Below are 18,488 nucleotides of genomic sequence, written 5' to 3'. Positions count from 1 at the left end.
AAATTACTGGATGTTACTTTTACTATTTAAGTCAAGGAAGACCCATTTGTGGCTACAATCATTAGCAAGGCCGGATTATCAACCGGGCAAAGATGTGCACCAACACCAACTAATGGAGTTACTGCATCATTACATAATATTTGTGATCCGCTCTTGTAGAGGTCTCATGTGTTAAAAGTTCTGTGCACTGTGTTTATTGTCATGCACCAATCGCCCAGCCCAAATCATGGTAGGCCACGTGTCAACGTACTTGGCAATAAACAGTTCCGGATTCTGATTCTGAATAGTAGTCATTGTCTCAGTTGTAGCAGTAGAATCACAAAATCTTTGCACTTCCAGCATAGATGCTAATAAAATCATCCTATACTGCTCTCTTGTGGTCACTGGAAGTGATGCATGTGACCTTTAATTTGTTGATTTCTTCATCTTCCGCTGAACACAAACTGCTATTTCATGAGGAGGTATGATTACATGCAAATTTGTTTAGGCTTGCATATGCAGGTTTCTTCAACACACTGAACTTCCGCTGTTCTCAGCCTCTCATAAAAAATAAATTACTGAAAAAATAATTACTGAAAGTCCTCGCATTCATTCTAACAAATATGAGTGTGCATTTATCAATGCAATGCAACTCGATCCAAACCATAGAAATTTATTTGGATGCAAAAGCTGTATTATGCAAGAAAAAGCAACATCAGAGGATGCATATTTACAAGACACAATGCACGTTAGTAATCACACATTGGCATGGACAGTGTCAACAGAAATTTACTGTACATTAAAACTGGATTTACTATTGAAAAGAATGAACGATGGGGAAGGTAAATATGATATGGCTTTGCTTCCACAAAGGGAAGATGTTTAAGTTTTTGATGTGTTACCATCAGTCAAACTATGAACCAAAATACAGTGACAAACCCTTAATGGTGTCATTAAAACATTAAAAGGACTTAAGTCACTGAGTTGTGTGTTTTGGAACATTGGACATGCTTTATTTCAGAACTTTTCACAATTTATTTAAACATCTCACATATACAAAATAGGTACAATAGACTTTGTGGTTTCATTTTTTGAGAGAGAGAGGCCGCCTAAAAACCATTCAGAATTGGATGAAATATGTGCTGTCAGTATGAACATTTGATGTGGGGTTTTGAGTAAAAAGCCTGAACAAAAAACCAAAACAAAAAAAACAACCTTCTAGACAAAACAAAAAAAGAGCCAAACAAAATGAAACAAAAACCAGACATCAGATTTAGAAACATTCCACCTGCTTAAAGTGGGGGAGCATCAGGGGACGAATTTGAGACCCCTCAAATGTCAATACAAAGTAATACAGTAAAAGTGGTTTGCTCCACAGCTGCATATTAGCACCATAGATCTCTGCTTCAAGTAACTGAGCACCTTCCGATACAGCTTGAAGCATTAGAAGTCAACTGAAGTCGTAACATCTCGGTTGTGGACCCAAGTTTTGTCAAAAGTATTTTCTTTAGGTACAGGCATGAGGTAGCTTAAACCTTTTTTTCATGGAAATTGTGGTTTTAAACCTCCTCTTTGGAAGATATACAAAGACCACAAAGTGATGCGTACTTTCAGCGTTTTTATTACACTTCTTTTATTTTTTACAAAAGGATGACATGATGTCCCACAACAAGCTGTTTTCCCGCGTCCCTTTGGGTTGCTGTATTAATTTGCATTGCACAAAACGCTCCGTTCAGTCCATTCAGTCCTCTCAGATGGTTGCCCATCTTAAGCAAGTGGATGCGCAGAGGGAAATCAGCATTCAGTATAAAAAAAACAACACAGAAAGAAGGGCAGAGATTTTGTTTTTTCGTTCTTTCTCTCTTTTTGGTATTTAATTTATCATGAGTCTATTTATTGGAAACAGACTGGGCCAATGTCCAAACCAAACTCCTGATCAGCTCCACCAATGTCCAAAGGTGCAATGTCGAGGATGGGCAGGCGAGATGGTTTATTTGTTCTGTACTCAATCACTGTCTTGCTCCACTCACCAGTGTGTCTCTGCAGGTATAAAGGAAGAAAAGGGAAGACAGGAATGTTAGAGCAGTGTCAAAATAATACAAATCAAACAAAATCCATCTCTTTTTCTCGTGAGACCAAAAGCTGCATTAATGAGGCAGTTTGCAAAAAGAGGCATGTTTTTTTTTTTTTCATGAGGAAGAAGAAAACCAAAGCGACGACGGTAACACTGAAGACCAAAGAGAAACTCACAGTGCAGCCGTCCTCGAGCACGGAGAAAGTGAAGCGGCTGTTGCCCTCGGCTCTCAGCTCTACATCGTTGGAGCCCTGGATCACCACAGCCTTCTTCAGGTTGCCGGTCTCGTCACTCATGTAGGCATTGCTGTTCTTGCAGTGGTAGGTGATGTTCTGGCTAGCTTTGTTGGACAGCAGGCGCATGAAGGCAAGCTGGGTGGCCATGCTCTGGGGGCTGAGGGTCTCATCGTTGTAGGTAAACTGAAGAAAAAAAGAAAATACTGTTAAATGCTGGCCTTCTGTGCTTGTGTGGTGTTTAAACCCTTTCTATTTCAAATAAAATAAAAAAATCTTTCCTCTCCGGATCCCCTCACCTCAGTGCCACCATTGATGGTCTCTCCGAACCAGACGTGCTTCTTGCCCTCGGTGCTTCTGTACCAGTTCTTGCGGGCGATGCTCTCGGGGTGTGCGTGGACGCAGGTCTCGCGGGTGGTGAAGTCGCAGAAGACCTTGATGGCGTCGTTGATGCATCCCTGGTTGGGGTCAATCCAGTAGAATCCTACAGGGCAAGAAAAAAGTTTTACTCTGCTTCACACGGACAGCAAAAGGGATCTTAACCCCACTAAATGTGAAAGGTGTCTGCTCCACAGTGCTGATGGATTAATGTCAATTCACCGTTGCTCCATTCGGGGTGGCTGAGCTTGATGTCACGGCAGGTGCGGGCAGGGTTCTTCTTGGATCCCTCAGGGGTGAGCAGGTTCTCGATCTGAGTGTTGAGGGACTTGAGGGTGGCATCAACCTCAAAGTCCTTGGCTCTCAGAGATGGCTGATCAGCTCTGTACTCTGACTCGTATCCAGAGACATCATAGGAATCACCGGAGGGACCGGGAGGTCCGGGCAGACCGGGAGATCCAGGAGGACCCTGATATGGATAAAAGAGAGGATTGATATATGGATCATAGTAGCGGGTTGGAAATTGTCAGGTTGGCAAGACTCTAGATGTGCTTACAGCAGGTCCAGAGTATCCAGGCTGTCCACGAGCACCAGGAGAGCCAATGGTTCCATGGCCACCGGCTCTGCCATCCTTACCAGGGGGTCCGTTGGGTCCAGCAGGTCCCTACAGAGGAGGTCATCACATGACAACGTCAAACATTTGCCTTTTCTGGAAACCCTGGATTACATAGGACTGTGGTTGATCAACTTCCTACTTTGTTTCTGCCATGAGGCCAAGCTAACCGTAACTAGCTCTGGCAATTACTAGTTCACATGTTAACCTTTGGTTTGAGATATCGGAGGAACAAGAAAAGCTCCGGTGTACTTTAGGTTATTAGGATTCCACTCACTCTAGGTCCAGAAGGTCCATTTGGTCCAGCAGATCCAGCATCACCGGAGACTCCCTAAGGGGAGACGAGAGCATCTCAGAGTGACATCATAGTATTCATTGTAGATTAGGTAAATATCAGCACATATTTTGTTTGTATCGGGACGGTACGGGTCACTCACAGAGAGTCCAGGTGGTCCCTGGAGACCAGGATGTCCACGCAGACCCTTCATGCCTCTTTCTCCCCTCTCTCCAGCACCTCCCTTCTCACCACGGGCTCCAGCAGGTCCCTGTAACACACACATACGCACACGCAAATATGCAATTAATCGGGGTAGTTTTTGTCAATTAACTATTCTTTATACTTTTTGACAAAAGAAATGGTACTTACAGGAGCACCTCTAGCTCCAGCTGCTCCAACAGGTCCAGAGGGACCTCCTGGGCCCTAGAGACAAGAAGAGAAAAGAATGAAAGGAGGAACCTGAAACCTGTGTAACCTGAAAAATGTTGCCGTTTGGATTTGGTTTAAAAGTGAATTCATCTTAAAAGCGTTGCTGTTTATACGTACAGATTCTCCACGGTTTCCAGGTCTACCAGCAGCTCCAGAGGGTCCAGAAGGTCCGGGGGGGCCAGAGACTCCCATTGCACCAGCAGGTCCGGGCTCACCACGGTCTCCCTTAAAGTGGTGAAAGTTTTAGTGGGTCAGAACACAGATTATGTGTGTGTAAAAACGTCAATGTTCCAATGTGTATCAACAGGCCTTCATTACCTTCACTCCAGCCGAACCGGGACGACCAGGGGGTCCATCGTTACCAGGGTTACCCTGTAGATGGCAAAGAATATTACAGTTTCCATCTTGTTATCGAATTACTGTGTCAGGTTCTTGTGAGTCCATGTTTTGGTTCAATCTAAGTAATCAAGTCTCAACCAAGAAATCGTTGGGACATTTTCAACAAGTATATGTAATAAAATTACATATAATAATAATAATAATACAAAATTGGTTACCACTGACAGGTAATTACAGTACTTGTTATGCCCAGATCAACTCTTACCTCACGTCCAGCCTCTCCCTGAGGTCCGGTCATACCAGGCATGCCAATGTTACCAGGGGCACCACGAGCTCCAGTGGGCCCAGCAGGTCCAGTACTGCCAGGAGCACCCTTTGATAGGATAAAGAGATAACAGTGGTCAAATGCAGTCACAGGGTTCATACTGGATGTGATACAGTATGTTTGGAATGCATGTTTGACCAAAGGAGCAGTTAATAATTCAAACTATTTTGCAAAATGGCCATGGTGCCCGAAAACAAAATACAAATGTACCTGTCCACCAACTCCACCGGGTACACCGTGAGCTCCTCTAGAACCAGGCAGACCAATGTATCCTGGAGGTCCACTCAGACCACCGCTTCCAGGTGCACCAGCACCACCCTAAACACACACAAACCACATATGGATATATCGGCGATCAATGTCCTTGGATGTAAATGGTCATAATACAGATGTAAACTCAGTAATATCTATTTGTCCAACAGCTGTTATTGTTTTCAACATTTCTGAACCATCTTACCCGTTGACCAGGCTCTCCAGTGGGTCCTTTCTCTCCAGAAAGACCAAGAGGTCCCACCCTACCCTGCTCTCCTGCAGGACCACTAGGACCAGGGTCACCGCGGAGACCGCGAGGACCATCCTTTCCAGATGGACCGGCGGAGCCAGGGGGTCCAACAATACCCTGTGAGGAGAAGATGAGCAGAATGTGATTCCCTGATATGAAAACCCCGCAAGATGAGAAGATGATTTGAAAATGTTACTTAAGCAATCCAATCTATTCAATATGGGCTTGCATGTGTGTGTGTGTATGTGTTTTATGTTAGAGTAATACTCACAGCGGGACCAGAAGCACCAACTCTGCCAGCAGCACCAGGGAAACCAGTCAGACCCTGACATCAGAAAAATACACCATCAAAGGTCACACGGTGGTCATCAAGACTATGTGGGGTATCTTTTTGTGTTTCTCTGTGTTGGTGAGTAGATATCACAGAGGTACGACAGGGAGGTTTTTTGGTGAATAAATTAAAAACAGAACAGAAAGGAAGACAAACTACTTCAGCTGTATGATAAAAAGTCAAGAAAAAATTGAGCTGAAGCTATTGGTTGACTGTCGCACCGTCAGGTTTTTAAAGGATATTAAATAAATGCAATAAATGTACTCAAAATAAATTTGGATTCACTACTCACGGGAGGCCCGTTGTCTCCACGCGCACCAGGAGGTCCAGCAGGGCCGGAAGCACCCTAAATAAACAGAAACATTCATATTACTCATAAATCTGATTTATGAAATTGTCAATTTACATGCTTGTATGTCCACGTCTGAAAGCCTTGGTACTAACAGGAGGTCCAGACTGTCCGGCGGGTCCAGAAGGTCCAGATGGGCCAACTTCTCCCTTTATTCCAGCAGGTCCACGCTCTCCTCTTGCTCCAGTCTGACCGTCAGCACCCTGAAGACAGGAAGGGTAATGGGATGGGTCAATATCTAGGCAATTTTGTGGGTGTATATATTTTTAGCATCGTCAATAGTATTTTGTGTTGCAAGATGATCGGCCGCTGACTTACAGGGGGTCCAGCAAAGCCGGGAGCTCCAGCAGGTCCAACCTCTCCACGCTCTCCCTGTGGAGAACAAGCAGTGTGGGTCAGAAGGACAATGAATGCTGCACATACAAGCTTTACGTTTTGCTCAGGTCATTGACTGGTATTTATATTACCAGTTAATTTAAGGTGAATATGGTGAAATGGGTTTCGATGAAGGAAGGAGGCCACAGCTACTTACAGAGGATCCACGAGCTCCAGCTTGGCCGGGAGGTCCGAAGGCACCACTCTCACCCTGGAGGGAGAGAACAGTGAGTGTGTCAATATGTGTGTGTCATGTGACTAGCGTAGCTGCATCCATCCAAGGATGGAAAGCTAATTAATCTGAAAACACAGTATGAAGTAAATAAAAAGATCATTCTTAATTTCTTCTCATTTTCTTCTCACAAAAATGTTGTGTCTTTGTTTTCCAAAATGCCTGCCTTTTTTACATTATTGCTGATGCCCTTTCTGTGATATTATCAATTAGCCATAAGGGGGCAGTGTTGAGGTCTCCTACAGAGGAGTGTGATGTTCAACGACATGGACCATGAAACAGGTCTCGAAGTTTTTTCTTCTGTAGTTTATCGATATGAGAGTCCACCGGCCATTTTGAATAATGTTGGAGGAGTTTTTTGGCTCGTTACAGTTTTCATCCTCAATGCTCTCGTTCTAATGGTTTATGTCATTGTTTGTTTTGAGATTATTAATATCCAAACATCACCAACTTTACCTTGTCACCATTGGCACCAGTTGGGCCAGGAGGTCCAGCGGGTCCAGCCATTCCCTAGAATGAGAAGTGAGAAGACACTAAGAACATGGCTCTGGTTGTTACACTGCAAAACACTTATACTCATACATATCAAGTGCCTCAAAAATGATTTCAGTTTCACTTACACGGCCACCATCTCTGCCAGCATTGCCATCAAGTCCTCTGTGTCCAACCTCTCCCTAGAGGGGAAGGAAAAGGAGGGAATACATGTTTATTATTTAAGATTAGCTGACGGAGACCAGATATAACAAAACACAAACTGTAATACTTGAAAACAGGTGATCAATAAAAAGCATTTTTACAGAACTGTTGTGGCTATTTTACCTTCTCTCCCTTGGTTCCAGGGCCACCGGCGGTTCCACGCTCTCCGGGCATGCCATTAGATCCTTGGTGTCCAGGTGCACCAGCAGCTCCAGCAGCACCAGGCTCTCCCTGAAAACAGGCATGACAAACTATGGTTCCTTTTTGCATAAAATACACTTGATTTGATGAATACATATCCATATAGAAGCTTTGGCACCAAGATAATCTTATTCAACAGGACCATTTTAGGCAGAGGAGCAGATAAAATACCATTATTCTCATTTTACCTTGCCACCATCGGTTCCAGGGGCTCCAGCGGGTCCACGGGGTCCCATTGGTCCCTGAGGTCCATTAGCTCCGGCAGCACCTGAGCTACCACGCTCTCCCTGCAGGGAAACATGGAGGGAGTCAGTGTATTGTCTCTGGCTACTGATGCAACATTGATAGAGGTATTCTGTTTACGGTTTGGGCATTTTACTATCATTGGAAACTCTGAGAGGCCTCTAGATATTAACTGGTCTTGGTTGAACGCCTCTGAGTTTAAAAGGTAACTCATCCTGAATAATCTGTGGAAAACCAAAACAAAGGCCTGAACAAGTGGAACTGACCTTGGCGCCAGCAGGTCCAGCAACTCCGTGGTCTCCATGGATTCCCTTTATGGAAACAACAACGGAAGGTTAGTGATGTACTGCTTGTTCGGCACTATATGGTTCGACTGTACCACGGTGTTGGAAGTTACTTACTCTTTCTCCGGGCTTGCCAGTCTCTCCAGCACCTCCAGCGGGTCCGGGAAGACCCTGAAAACAACAATCCGCAACATCAGGACCAATGGACCCAATATTGCCACTTTTACTGTTTTCTTTTACTGTTTATTTGTTTTTTATTTCATATCACTTAGCCGTGTAAAATGGAGGAAGCAGGAAATAGAAAACATGATGGACCCGAACCTGGAATCCAGGAGCTCCAGAAGGTCCAGTCTCTCCCCTCTCACCAACACCGCCCTGTAGAAAAAGAGAAACAGAAGAGGGCAGGGTTGGCGCATGTAATTGCCTGAAAGGGCGATATATAAATATTTGTGTTTATACATAGAGTTTTTTATATAAGGATACTTACAGCAGGTCCATTGGGTCCAGTGGCTCCATTGTTCCCATCAGCTCCGGGTGCTCCCTACGTAATATGATGACACATTATAACAACTTACAATGAAGCTGACAAACCACAATAAAAGGTTTTATGAGTGAGTTACTTATCACACCCTTGCAGGGTGTTGTTTGACTTACTCTCAGTCCAGTGGTTCCTACGGATCCCCTTTCTCCAGGCTTGCCAACCTCACCCTGACGAAGGTAAAAGGCAAGTCAAGCGAAGGTTGAGCTAAACTTCCGAAAAACAAAAAGGAGACGAAGCTCAATCGTGGTTCAGTATTGCCTGTGTTTCTACTTACACTAGGTCCCTTGGGTCCTGGGAAACCGATGTTTCCGGGCTGGCCTCTAGGCCCGGTTGGGCCGGGAGGTCCAGAGCGGCCATCTTGTCCAGCGGGTCCCTGGAAGGGGAAACAGAAAGTGGAGCAGAACGTAAATAATGAATAAGATAAATAGTACAGAATGAGATTGCATCTTGAAATAACATTTGTGGATTGTGTGAATTATAGATCCACAAGTTTCAATGTAATAAAATAATTTACTCACAGCAGGTCCTTCCTTTCCTGGGGGTCCGGAGCTTCCAGGGCTTCCAGGGTGACCCTGTGCATGATAAACATACATAAATGAATCAATCAAACTTAATTTCTTCCCTTGAGCCAACTACCTTTCCACAAAATATTGGGTTCAATTATGCACACAAGGCTAATTCATTTAACACAATAGCCTTTCATCGAAATCATTATAGCACTGCAGATCCAAGGGCCTTTTCGCTCTTCTACCTAGACTCTAACATAGAGACCAGATCAAAAAAGTACTCACCCTGTGACCGGCTGCGCCGGGCTCACCGGCACGGCCAGCATCTCCAGGGGGTCCGCGAGGTCCAGCATTACCAGTGGAACCACGGGCACCAGGCATGCCCTAAGAGAAAGAGACGTCCAAGAGGAATGAGGAGGCGGGAAAAACTCTGAAGCAAAAACGAAAACATAATATAGATGGGAGGAAGGAGATTTGTTCATTGCAGACTTACAACTGGGCCGGTTCTTCCGTCACTACCAGGCATACCACGGCTGCCAGGGGAGCCCTGAAAGAGAGACACAGCCATCAGCATGTGGCCTGAGGAACGTGGCTCCAAACACAGAATCGTACGGGTCCCATCAGAGACGGCGGTCTGGCACTCACTCTAGCTCCACTGTTTCCAGCGGGTCCAGTGGCACCAAGCTCGCCATTGGGTCCTCTCTTGCCCTCCTCACCCTGAGGTCCGGGGGCTCCCTGAGGTCCAGAGTTACCCTGAGGAAGGCAAACGAGAAGTCAAAGGACAGTCCGTTTTCAGAGGTCAGAGAATTAGTCGAAACCAAAAGATCAGGGCATAAACGTACAGGCTCTCCTTTGGGTCCGCCATCTCCCTTAATGCCCTGTGCACCAGGATCTCCCTAAAACAGATAAACAGACACACACATTGACTATTTACACAACAATGTGCATATCTGCATACTCTCACAAGGAATACCAACATGTGTCTTTGTGGTTGCTTGTGTGTTGGTTGTGTACTCACACTAAGTCCTCTCTGTCCAGCAGAACCCTGAGGGCCCTGGGGTCCAGGTCCTCCTCTTGGTCCGGGGAAGCCAGGAGCTCCAGAAACACCAGGAGCACCCTAAATAACAGCCATGACGGACAGGTGAGCATCACTAGAGCCCATCTGAAATCATTGCCTACGTTTGATCAATATCTACTTTTTAATAAAATAGACTATATTATGTTTAGTTGTAGTTGTAGTACAATAAAAAACACATCCTGTAATCAGCAACATTAAATAGTATATATGCTGTAACCTCTGTATCACCCTAACTGACATTTGACCTTCAAAGGCCCTGATATTATAACTTGAGTACTTACTGCAGGTCCCTTAGCTCCATTCAGGCCATTAGTACCAGGGTTACCCTGCAAGAAAAGAACAAGAAATAATTCAGATTAAAAAACAACAATTTGTACATATCACTCACTTTTTGTGCAAAATATAGCATTAATATGGAGAATGTCAAAATATCACACAAGGTAACAACTGCTTACGTTGTGGACATGCGGCATGTGACATATTGACGTAAATCACAGCCATCATATATTTATTTAATAGGGATTAATAAATAACCATTGCAGTATAGAAGAAGGCGACAATCCAAAAAAACCAAAGGAATACAAAATAAAACAGATGTTTTTGCTATTACGTTTTACAAGAAGGTGTGTGCTTAGTAACATATTTGGATACGTACAATGGGACCAACGGGGCCAACAGCACCATTGACACCAGGCTCTCCTCTTGCTCCCTGAGGTCCACTTGGGCCAGAAGCTCCAGCACCTCCGGTCTCTCCCTGATAGGCAAAATACATCAATCATCGATCATAATAAGGGTTATAAGGGCAGTTTGTTAAGGATGTGTTTGATTTACGAAAAGCCAATGGTCTTGAGTGACTGAGGCTGCTAGATGTCTAAACTATTCCCATGGGGATACTACACAAAAGCTATTGGGATGTGAACTTTGACAGATGGTCGGAGGGAGTTCAATTTTCTGACAGATGCTTATAGTGTATGCTAATGAGTGCGTCCTCAATGTACGGCCCTACACCAGAACATCTCTGGGAGGATGTGTTGGCAAGGGACAGTAAACTCCACTGCAATGTGGGGACATCACACTCACCTTGGGTCCGGGGCCACCGGGGAATCCTGGGGGACCAGCAGATCCAAGAGGACCCTGAGTGGAAGAGCAGCAGATATGACATTCAGCCTCATGTGACATAGAGGTCAAAGCTCACACTAGGGCGGTCTTATGTGAGAGCAACAAAACGCATTCATCTATCCCGGGTTTGAGGGGTCAGTACTCACAGCGGGGCCAGAGGGTCCAACGTTGCCATCGGCACCACGAGAACCAGCAGGTCCAGCAGGGCCGGGTCGGCCTCTCTCGCCAGTCATACCACGAGCTCCCTAAAGAGAGTATAATACGCATCAAAATAGAAGTCACGACAAAAGGCGGCTGAATTGTTATTAGGGCGGGTGTTCGCTAAGGGCACTAAGGTTTGGTGGATAAATGATGAACTTACAGCCAGTCCAGGACTTCCAGAAGCTCCGTGGGCACCGGTCTCTCCCTATAGTTGAGACAGAAGAAGCGATTATGTGTCTGAATTTTTCATCAGTAGGCCGACATTAATATACATACAAGATCAAACAGATTCCTACATGAAATAAAGTAATCAGCGGGTGCCCTCCTTACCTTAGCGCCGGCAACACCATTCTCTCCCTTGCGTCCATCCAAACCAGTGTAACCCTGTAACGCAGAAAAGAGCGATGAGGGAAACAGACATAGAACCTGCTGTTTATACAAAAGGATAGAGAGTGCTACCGTTACCACTCCTGTCAGTCAAAACTAAACTGTGACACCTTAGTGATTAAGGGATGGGACTCGTTGGATGAATCAAGTTGTCAGAGGAATCGGGCTGTGGGGTCCGTGACCTTTCATGAGAACATATACCGACAGTAGAAATCTAAAGAGAATGTTGTCTGTTTTCAAAGGTAGAAATATAACATGTCAGCCACTAAGCTTTCTATTAGGTCTACATTACTCCTCAGAAGGCAGGGGGGGGGGGGAGGGAGGGGGGGGATGAGTTCCACAACCACTCCCAGCAGGGGGTCAGCATGGGGCATCATGCTCCAAAGCTATTTAGGCCAGGGGCAGCTCTTCCACCATTTATTTTAGTTTTAGAGCAGTTTGTTGGTTACTTGCCCTCCTCCCAGCCAGTGTGTTGCAGGTGATACGCTAAACCGCACTTAGAAGTAGAATAGAGGAATTAAAGCAACACTCACTCTGTGTCCCTTCATTCCTGGAAGTCCAGGGGTTCCAGGGAATCCACGAGCGCCCTGACGTTCAAAATAGAGAAAATTGTTACTGCGACACACTCCATATGAATCCTTTTCTCTCCTTATTCTTGTATTGGAGAATATATCCTACCTGTGGGCCGGCGGTACCTCTGTCTCCGGGCTTGCCGGGTCTGCCGTTGTTGCCCTGCGAGTCAGCGAAACAGCAGCAACTCAGAACCGTTCCAAAACACCGAAACTAAGTCTTTTACAAAACTTGTGAATCAAAGAATTGACTGAAAAGTTCCCGTGGAAACACAAGCGTTTACGTACATCCTCTCCAGATTTGCCAGGGGGTCCAGGGGGGCCGGTGGGACCCATTTGGCCCTTGGGAAAGAGAAAAAGAACATTTGTTATCATAAAGACAGGATTTTATTTTTAATTTTGTTATTCTGGCATCACATGGATGAGGCTAACAAAGAAGTTCCAAACCCATGGTCATTTACATAAAGGAGAGTATTTTGGAGGATAATCTTACAGTCGTTCCAGACTCTCCGGGCTCACCGGGGTGTCCAGATTGTCCCTGAGCTCCCTGTTGAATGACAAGAGGCGGTTAGAAATAGTATAGAGTCATCTATACATTATAGCAACAGCCAATCAAAATTAAATCAGCAGTGTGTGTGTGTGCGTGTGTTGACTTACTGGCTCTCCAGGACGTCCGTCAGGGCCAGGAGGGCCAGGTGGGCCCTAAAAAGGAGAAATGATAATTATAGACAACATTTATCAACAATAAACAATTGAAAGCTGTGAGATAAGTATCCCAGCATGGACTAAAAGTATGTGAAGGGCCAGAGTCTAAAGACACACATAGAAGCAGCAGACCACTCAGGTCCATCGAAGTCTGTATCTATTGAAATAAGGGCTGGTTGGTTAGCAGATAAAGGTGCATGTGTTTGTGTGTGTGTGTGTGTGTAAGAGGTAGAAAGAGAGGGTCCCTCACCGGTAGTCCAGGTACGTCGGGAGCTTTTCCACCTTCATACTGAGCAGCAAAGTTCTGGTAAACAGAAGAAAAACCCACCACAGATTAATCAATGCCATTGTCACTGTTAGAGATTAGCAGATAGCAGTGGTCCCTGTTTGCAGCCGGCAGGTCTGTGTTATCGGCATGAAACCACAATCAGACATTATACACATTTCAGGGGTTTGATTCTCAAAAGAGATTTAAGTGATCGCTCAAAAGGAAAATCTTGTTGTTGTGTTTCTCTGTTGGGCCAAAGCAACAAACGGGTAAAGGACAAGAGGTCAAGGGTCACGGTGATGACAGCGTATATATGAAAGCTAAGTGGTATGGCTGCCAGCGCGGCACGGAAACTTGACCTGTAACCCCGAACGAGCTGAATGTGGCTCAGACACACAGATGGGACAGGTATATTTCAATGGTTTTACTGGAGTCTGCAGCACGAGGGTCAAACCACTGTTGAAACCTGTTTGCACCACTTTTTGAGAATTACACTGGGTGGTCAAGCTGCTTAATTAGCGAGCATAAAGCGTGGACTTACTCCTCCGAGACCAGGGGGACCAGGGGGACCAGCGGGGCCAGGGAATCCGGGTATGCCATCTTTTCCATTTGGGCCTTGAGGACCCTAAAAAACACAGATGATACAGTGATTGGACTGCTGAGGTGATCGGATGGTTTCATGTGAATCTTCAAATTATTACATTTTACGAATGAACAGAATCGATAGATGAATAGATAAATATTGATCACTGTGATAGCAAATGTGCTTTTAAACGATGCAATCAGCATAATTCAATTCAGTAACAATGAAAAAAAGATATAATAATATAATAAAGTAGGTAAATATTTGAAAAAGGACCCATCATATACATTTACATTACTTATATTGTCTTGAAACTTTAGGGCCTATGGGTGATGTCACCAAAGAGGTGTGTCCTAATGAGGCGAGAGGGTCGATTGATGTCAACAAATACAACCCCAAATATGTACAAACAATGCATCACATTAGCAGCAGAAAAATGACATATTCAGTAACAATTGATCGAAGGAAGCAGAGTTTTTCTTCAGCTTACCCTGTCACCTCGAGGTCCTTTGGCTCCTCGGGGACCCTGCAGTCAGACCAGAGCACAGAGCGGATGCTTTAGCAACATGTCAGATCCTGCACGGCCCTCTAGCAAAGCAGGTGTCTAATCCAAACCCTACTAAATGTAACTAAAGCGAATCCAAACTATGCCTTCTGCTGAATGACAAATCAATAAAATGTGTTATAGAAAACAACTTGATCTTCCAGTGAGGATAAGCGAGTTAAAAACTTCATGTGTCTGATATGCCACACTCCACACATGGCAACAACATCATGTGTACCTTGACTTTTCCCTAAATAGATAAAAGAAGATGAATCAATGTGAGGTGTATTTATTCAGCCTGGTCCGGCCGTTTAACGTATGCACTACTGTGAGCATTCTCATCTCGATGATGATGAGTTATCTAGTACGTATGCTAAAGAAGATGTGAGACTATATCATGTGCACATCAAACACACTCATGCAGATACAGCAGCTAAAAGGAGCACCACAAACCAGACTAACAATGACCCCATAGCGGCGCATATTTGATAGGCCAAATAAAGTTCTGAGATGCAACCAGAAGCACACAGAGCGCACACGGCACCTTCAAAAACAGGGAACATCTGGAAACACCATGTTGATTTAGGAAATCTCAATCGTGAGCAGAGTGATTCAAACGAACACTCATCGGGTTGCGTTTGTCTTACGTCAGAGGGGCCTGATTTACGACAGTGAGATCATTTTTACAGTTTAATATTATCCAAGCTGAAGATCTCAACCTTTGCTAGCTTGTCTGAGATCAGCTTTGATAAAAATCAAAATCAAATCCCAATCAAAGAAGCCGGGGGTAGGGGGGGGGGACAAACCTCCCTCTGCCCCTTAGAAAGGATCCTTTGTACCAGGCCCCATGGGCGCCTCACGGCTGTGGTTTTAGCTTTCACTGACACCAACTCAAGCCAATAGGACCCTCACCTATTCATGGGCAGGAAGGGAGAAAAATTCAAGAAATAACTTGGTTCAGGGGGCAGAAATTCCTAAGTGAAGTTCTCTGCCGTGGTTGAGATGGCTCATACGGTGCAGACCGACCGAGGGGGGGCCTCGCTTTTTTCTTGGAATATTTCACAGCGTTTTTTGGAAGATTAAAACAGCACAGAGACAAGGTAAAGCTATCATTAAGAAAAGTGTACTAACCGAGTCTGTGGCGTTGCAGAGATGAGGGGGAGGACGAGGGAGAAAATGAGGGTGGGAGAGAAGAGGGAATACTCCGTTAGAACATGTTAAGCATTTTGTCATTTCATCTCATCCCCGAGCTTTCTCTAACCTCGTTCTTTGGTTTGAATGAAAACAGTTCTGTTAGCCTTTGGATGAGAACAACGTCTACTAAAATGTACACAGTAGGATGCAACCACACTGGGCAGAAACAAGGCTGGATGCCTTCATGTCGGACGCTAGTAGGCATGTTAACATCTAGTTATCCCATATTCAAAGATAGTGTTAGTAACAGAAAATAGCAAACGATCATTGTTAAACAGAATTCTGCACTGAAATTGCGTGTTTTGTCGGCCTTGGCCGTCTTTTAGGGCTTAGATATTGTGTCAAAGACTGCCAAAAACAACACAACACGTATCACCAGAATCTCAAAATGTTGAACAAATCGTTCTGTGATTTGCAAGTGTAGCTTAGGGCCATCTCTGCCTGCCTCCTCCATCTGTCTCTGTCTGCACTGCATTTGAATCTCCAGAAGGATTCAGCTACCAACAGGCCTGGACGGGTAGTTTTTGCCCTTGGGACAAGAATAGTCGGGCTGCTACTGCAAACAAGATAAGAACTACGTCAGTTGTATTGGGGAAAGTTGGACATCAAATATTCTCATTCAGGTCTCAGTTCTGTTCTGATTTCTGCTGCTTTGGAGCATTTTCAGTTCTCGTGTTGGTGATTTTCAGCCTAGTAACAATCCAAATTTGTAAATGCAGGTCTGCTACTCTGATGATTGTATTATGGTAGATGGCTGACTTGTGGATCTCTCATCCAAAATGGGTTGCAGGTGGACGTCAGCTGGTCACGGTTGGGTTCGGCCCAGCTGGGACCTCCCCATGAACTCCATAGCCTCATATCCGATCAAGACCACCAGGCGGCGCAATTGGAAATTCAAGGTGATTGAGCCGAGTTATCTGCAAATTTTGTGTACTATATTAGTGAAAAAGTTACCAAGAAGCTTTGACTTCAATGCCTATTTTGAGGTATATTCTTTAAATCACTTTGAGACCTGAATAATGTCACATTCCGCTGCAAGGTGTAACTATAAATACATAAATTCAAGGACAAGATTGTCACCATCTAGATACACTATATTGAGTAAGCATTTAGTCCAAATCCTACTTTAAACCCCCAGGTGTGCCTTTCTAAAGAGGAAAACGTGTAATTGGTTCCAGGCGGCAGTTCGCACTCACGGCCACCAGGGGGAGACATAGCAGTTGGCTATAATTAAGCTTCATTGGCTGGACGTCTGGATGGAACAATAAGTACAACGCCCCACGAAGTTTTCCCAACCAACATCTAAAAGATAATTCACATTTAGCCCATTTTTTACGATTCTACATGCATTAAAAGATTTTAAAAGTATCTAGACCGATTACTTTGGAGGTTTCTCACAAAGCGAGAAAACTTTTTTTTCCAATCCCGCTACTCCCTCTCAGAAACTAAACTAAAATATAAAGTTATTGTATCCTCGGGGGAAAAAAAGGTGAAAAATCCTCTGCACGAGCTAAGTCCGGTCAGCTTTAGTCTGCAGGGCTTTGAGCTGTCTTCATGTAAGTCCCAAACAAAAGTCAAAGCGCGAGATCCTCAAGCAGTAGGACCCGAGGAAAAAAAAATATCCATCACAGAAAAAGAGCAGATATTCAAACTTACATTGACATGATGCTATGCATGCAGTTACTGCAAGCAGCAACAGAATCCGAGTATCCACAAAGCTGAGCATGTCTACGCAGACATGCAGACTCCTTGTGCCGCTAAACCCCTGTTTTTAAACCACCGTCAAGCAGGCATACAGTTGTGGTGACACGAGTAACTCCAAACTCAGCGGAAACCTGCTGCCTTGATGCTAGAATAATAAAGTTCTATCAGGCCTATTTATACGGCAGGAGGGTCCCTGGTCTGCGTGTCAAAAGTCAGCCCACCGGCCAATGGGAGAAGAGAAACCCAATCTGACTCCCATCCCTCTGCAGCGCTCACTCAGTCATGTGGTGCTGCATCTCCCAGCCTCCTCTCCACCAGAACCCGTTTGGCAAGGCTTTGGCGATGATGACGAGTGCAACGTTTTAATTGGATCCATTCTTTTTGAGGACGTGGACAGCGTCGAGGTTTTAAAAGGGGGGGAAGAAGGCCTAGTTTTTTTCGCCCCTCTTCCACGAGTCGCACGGGATCCGGAGTGTCCGTACGGAGAGACGCGCGCCTGGTGTCCAACCTTACGCGCGGTCTAGGCTTGTGCGTAAAATGTGCCCGTTTTTGGTGAACATCGGTGGGCTTCAGTTGGAACCGAGAGCGCCCGATTCTTCTCCTACTTGGATCTTATGAAGAACAAATACTCGTAGTGTAGGAATGTCTATTGAAGTGATTTGGATTTTTTTTAAACTGAATTGGAATATGCTAGTTTGCCGTTCATACTCTTTAAAACATCTTAATCTCAGCCTCATTCTTTTTTGTTGTTATGACTTTCGAAAGGCAAACCTTGCTATTATTATTTTTATTATATATATATATGGCTACCAGCAATGTCCAGTCAAAACGGATTTGTGTCATATTTAATATTCCAATCAAGTGCAAACCACATGCATTCATTATTTCCTAAACAATTGACTTTTGTGTTTATGCAAAATCGTGTTTTTTGTTTCTACATCAAGATATTTCCGTAACACTTCACTCTGTAAAAGCGGAGCAGTGGAATGCACTCATTCACATTCAATATAGTGTGCTGGATCTTTAGACACAAGGAGAGGAGATATCCAGTTTCAGCTCTCACCTGCCCACATGACCAGACATGTCATTTTCTCCTTCCACTCCAACAAAGCTCAGCGTGCCCCCTCCCACCCCCCACACCCTATATCACACGTCCACCGGCCTTTTTCAGGGAGTTAATGCAGCGATGCACTCAGTGTTTAAACTCTCTCATTTAAACAATGAACCAG

The 18,488-nt window shown here is 44.7% G+C and overlaps 1 protein-coding gene across 1 annotated transcript; it reads right to left on the bottom strand.

The window, feature by feature from the left end:
* Positions 1-1,584: 1,584 nt before the first annotated feature.
* col1a2 (collagen, type I, alpha 2) lies at positions 1,585-17,419 on the bottom strand. The gene is made up of 50 exons (XM_062558449.1): positions 17,212-17,419; positions 15,222-15,223; positions 14,308-14,343; positions 13,776-13,859; positions 13,217-13,270; positions 12,919-12,963; positions 12,755-12,808; positions 12,550-12,603; positions 12,371-12,424; positions 12,226-12,279; positions 11,636-11,689; positions 11,466-11,510; positions 11,251-11,349; positions 11,066-11,119; positions 10,641-10,739; positions 10,267-10,311; positions 9,926-10,024; positions 9,750-9,803; positions 9,553-9,660; positions 9,401-9,454; positions 9,193-9,291; positions 8,920-8,973; positions 8,676-8,774; positions 8,515-8,568; positions 8,348-8,401; positions 8,182-8,235; positions 7,978-8,031; positions 7,843-7,887; positions 7,522-7,620; positions 7,256-7,363; positions 7,057-7,110; positions 6,893-6,946; positions 6,362-6,415; positions 6,148-6,201; positions 5,925-6,032; positions 5,773-5,826; positions 5,421-5,474; positions 5,105-5,266; positions 4,858-4,965; positions 4,588-4,695; positions 4,302-4,355; positions 4,101-4,208; positions 3,924-3,977; positions 3,715-3,822; positions 3,555-3,608; positions 3,221-3,328; positions 2,887-3,133; positions 2,586-2,770; positions 2,230-2,472; positions 1,585-2,019 (listed from the first exon to the last, which is right to left on the bottom strand). Exons 1-50 carry the CDS (start codon positions 17,279-17,281, stop codon positions 1,873-1,875), a joined length of 4,056 nt encoding a protein of 1,351 aa, XP_062414433.1. The 5' UTR covers positions 17,282-17,419; the 3' UTR covers positions 1,585-1,872.
* Positions 17,420-18,488: the final 1,069 nt, after the last annotated feature.

Source organism: Pungitius pungitius, chromosome 17 (assembly GCF_949316345.1).
Source record: "Pungitius pungitius chromosome 17, fPunPun2.1, whole genome shotgun sequence".
NCBI lineage: Eukaryota > Metazoa > Chordata > Actinopteri > Perciformes > Gasterosteidae > Pungitius > Pungitius pungitius.
Note: the sequence above shows the minus strand (reverse complement) of the source record. Positions and strands in the feature narration are given on the sequence as shown.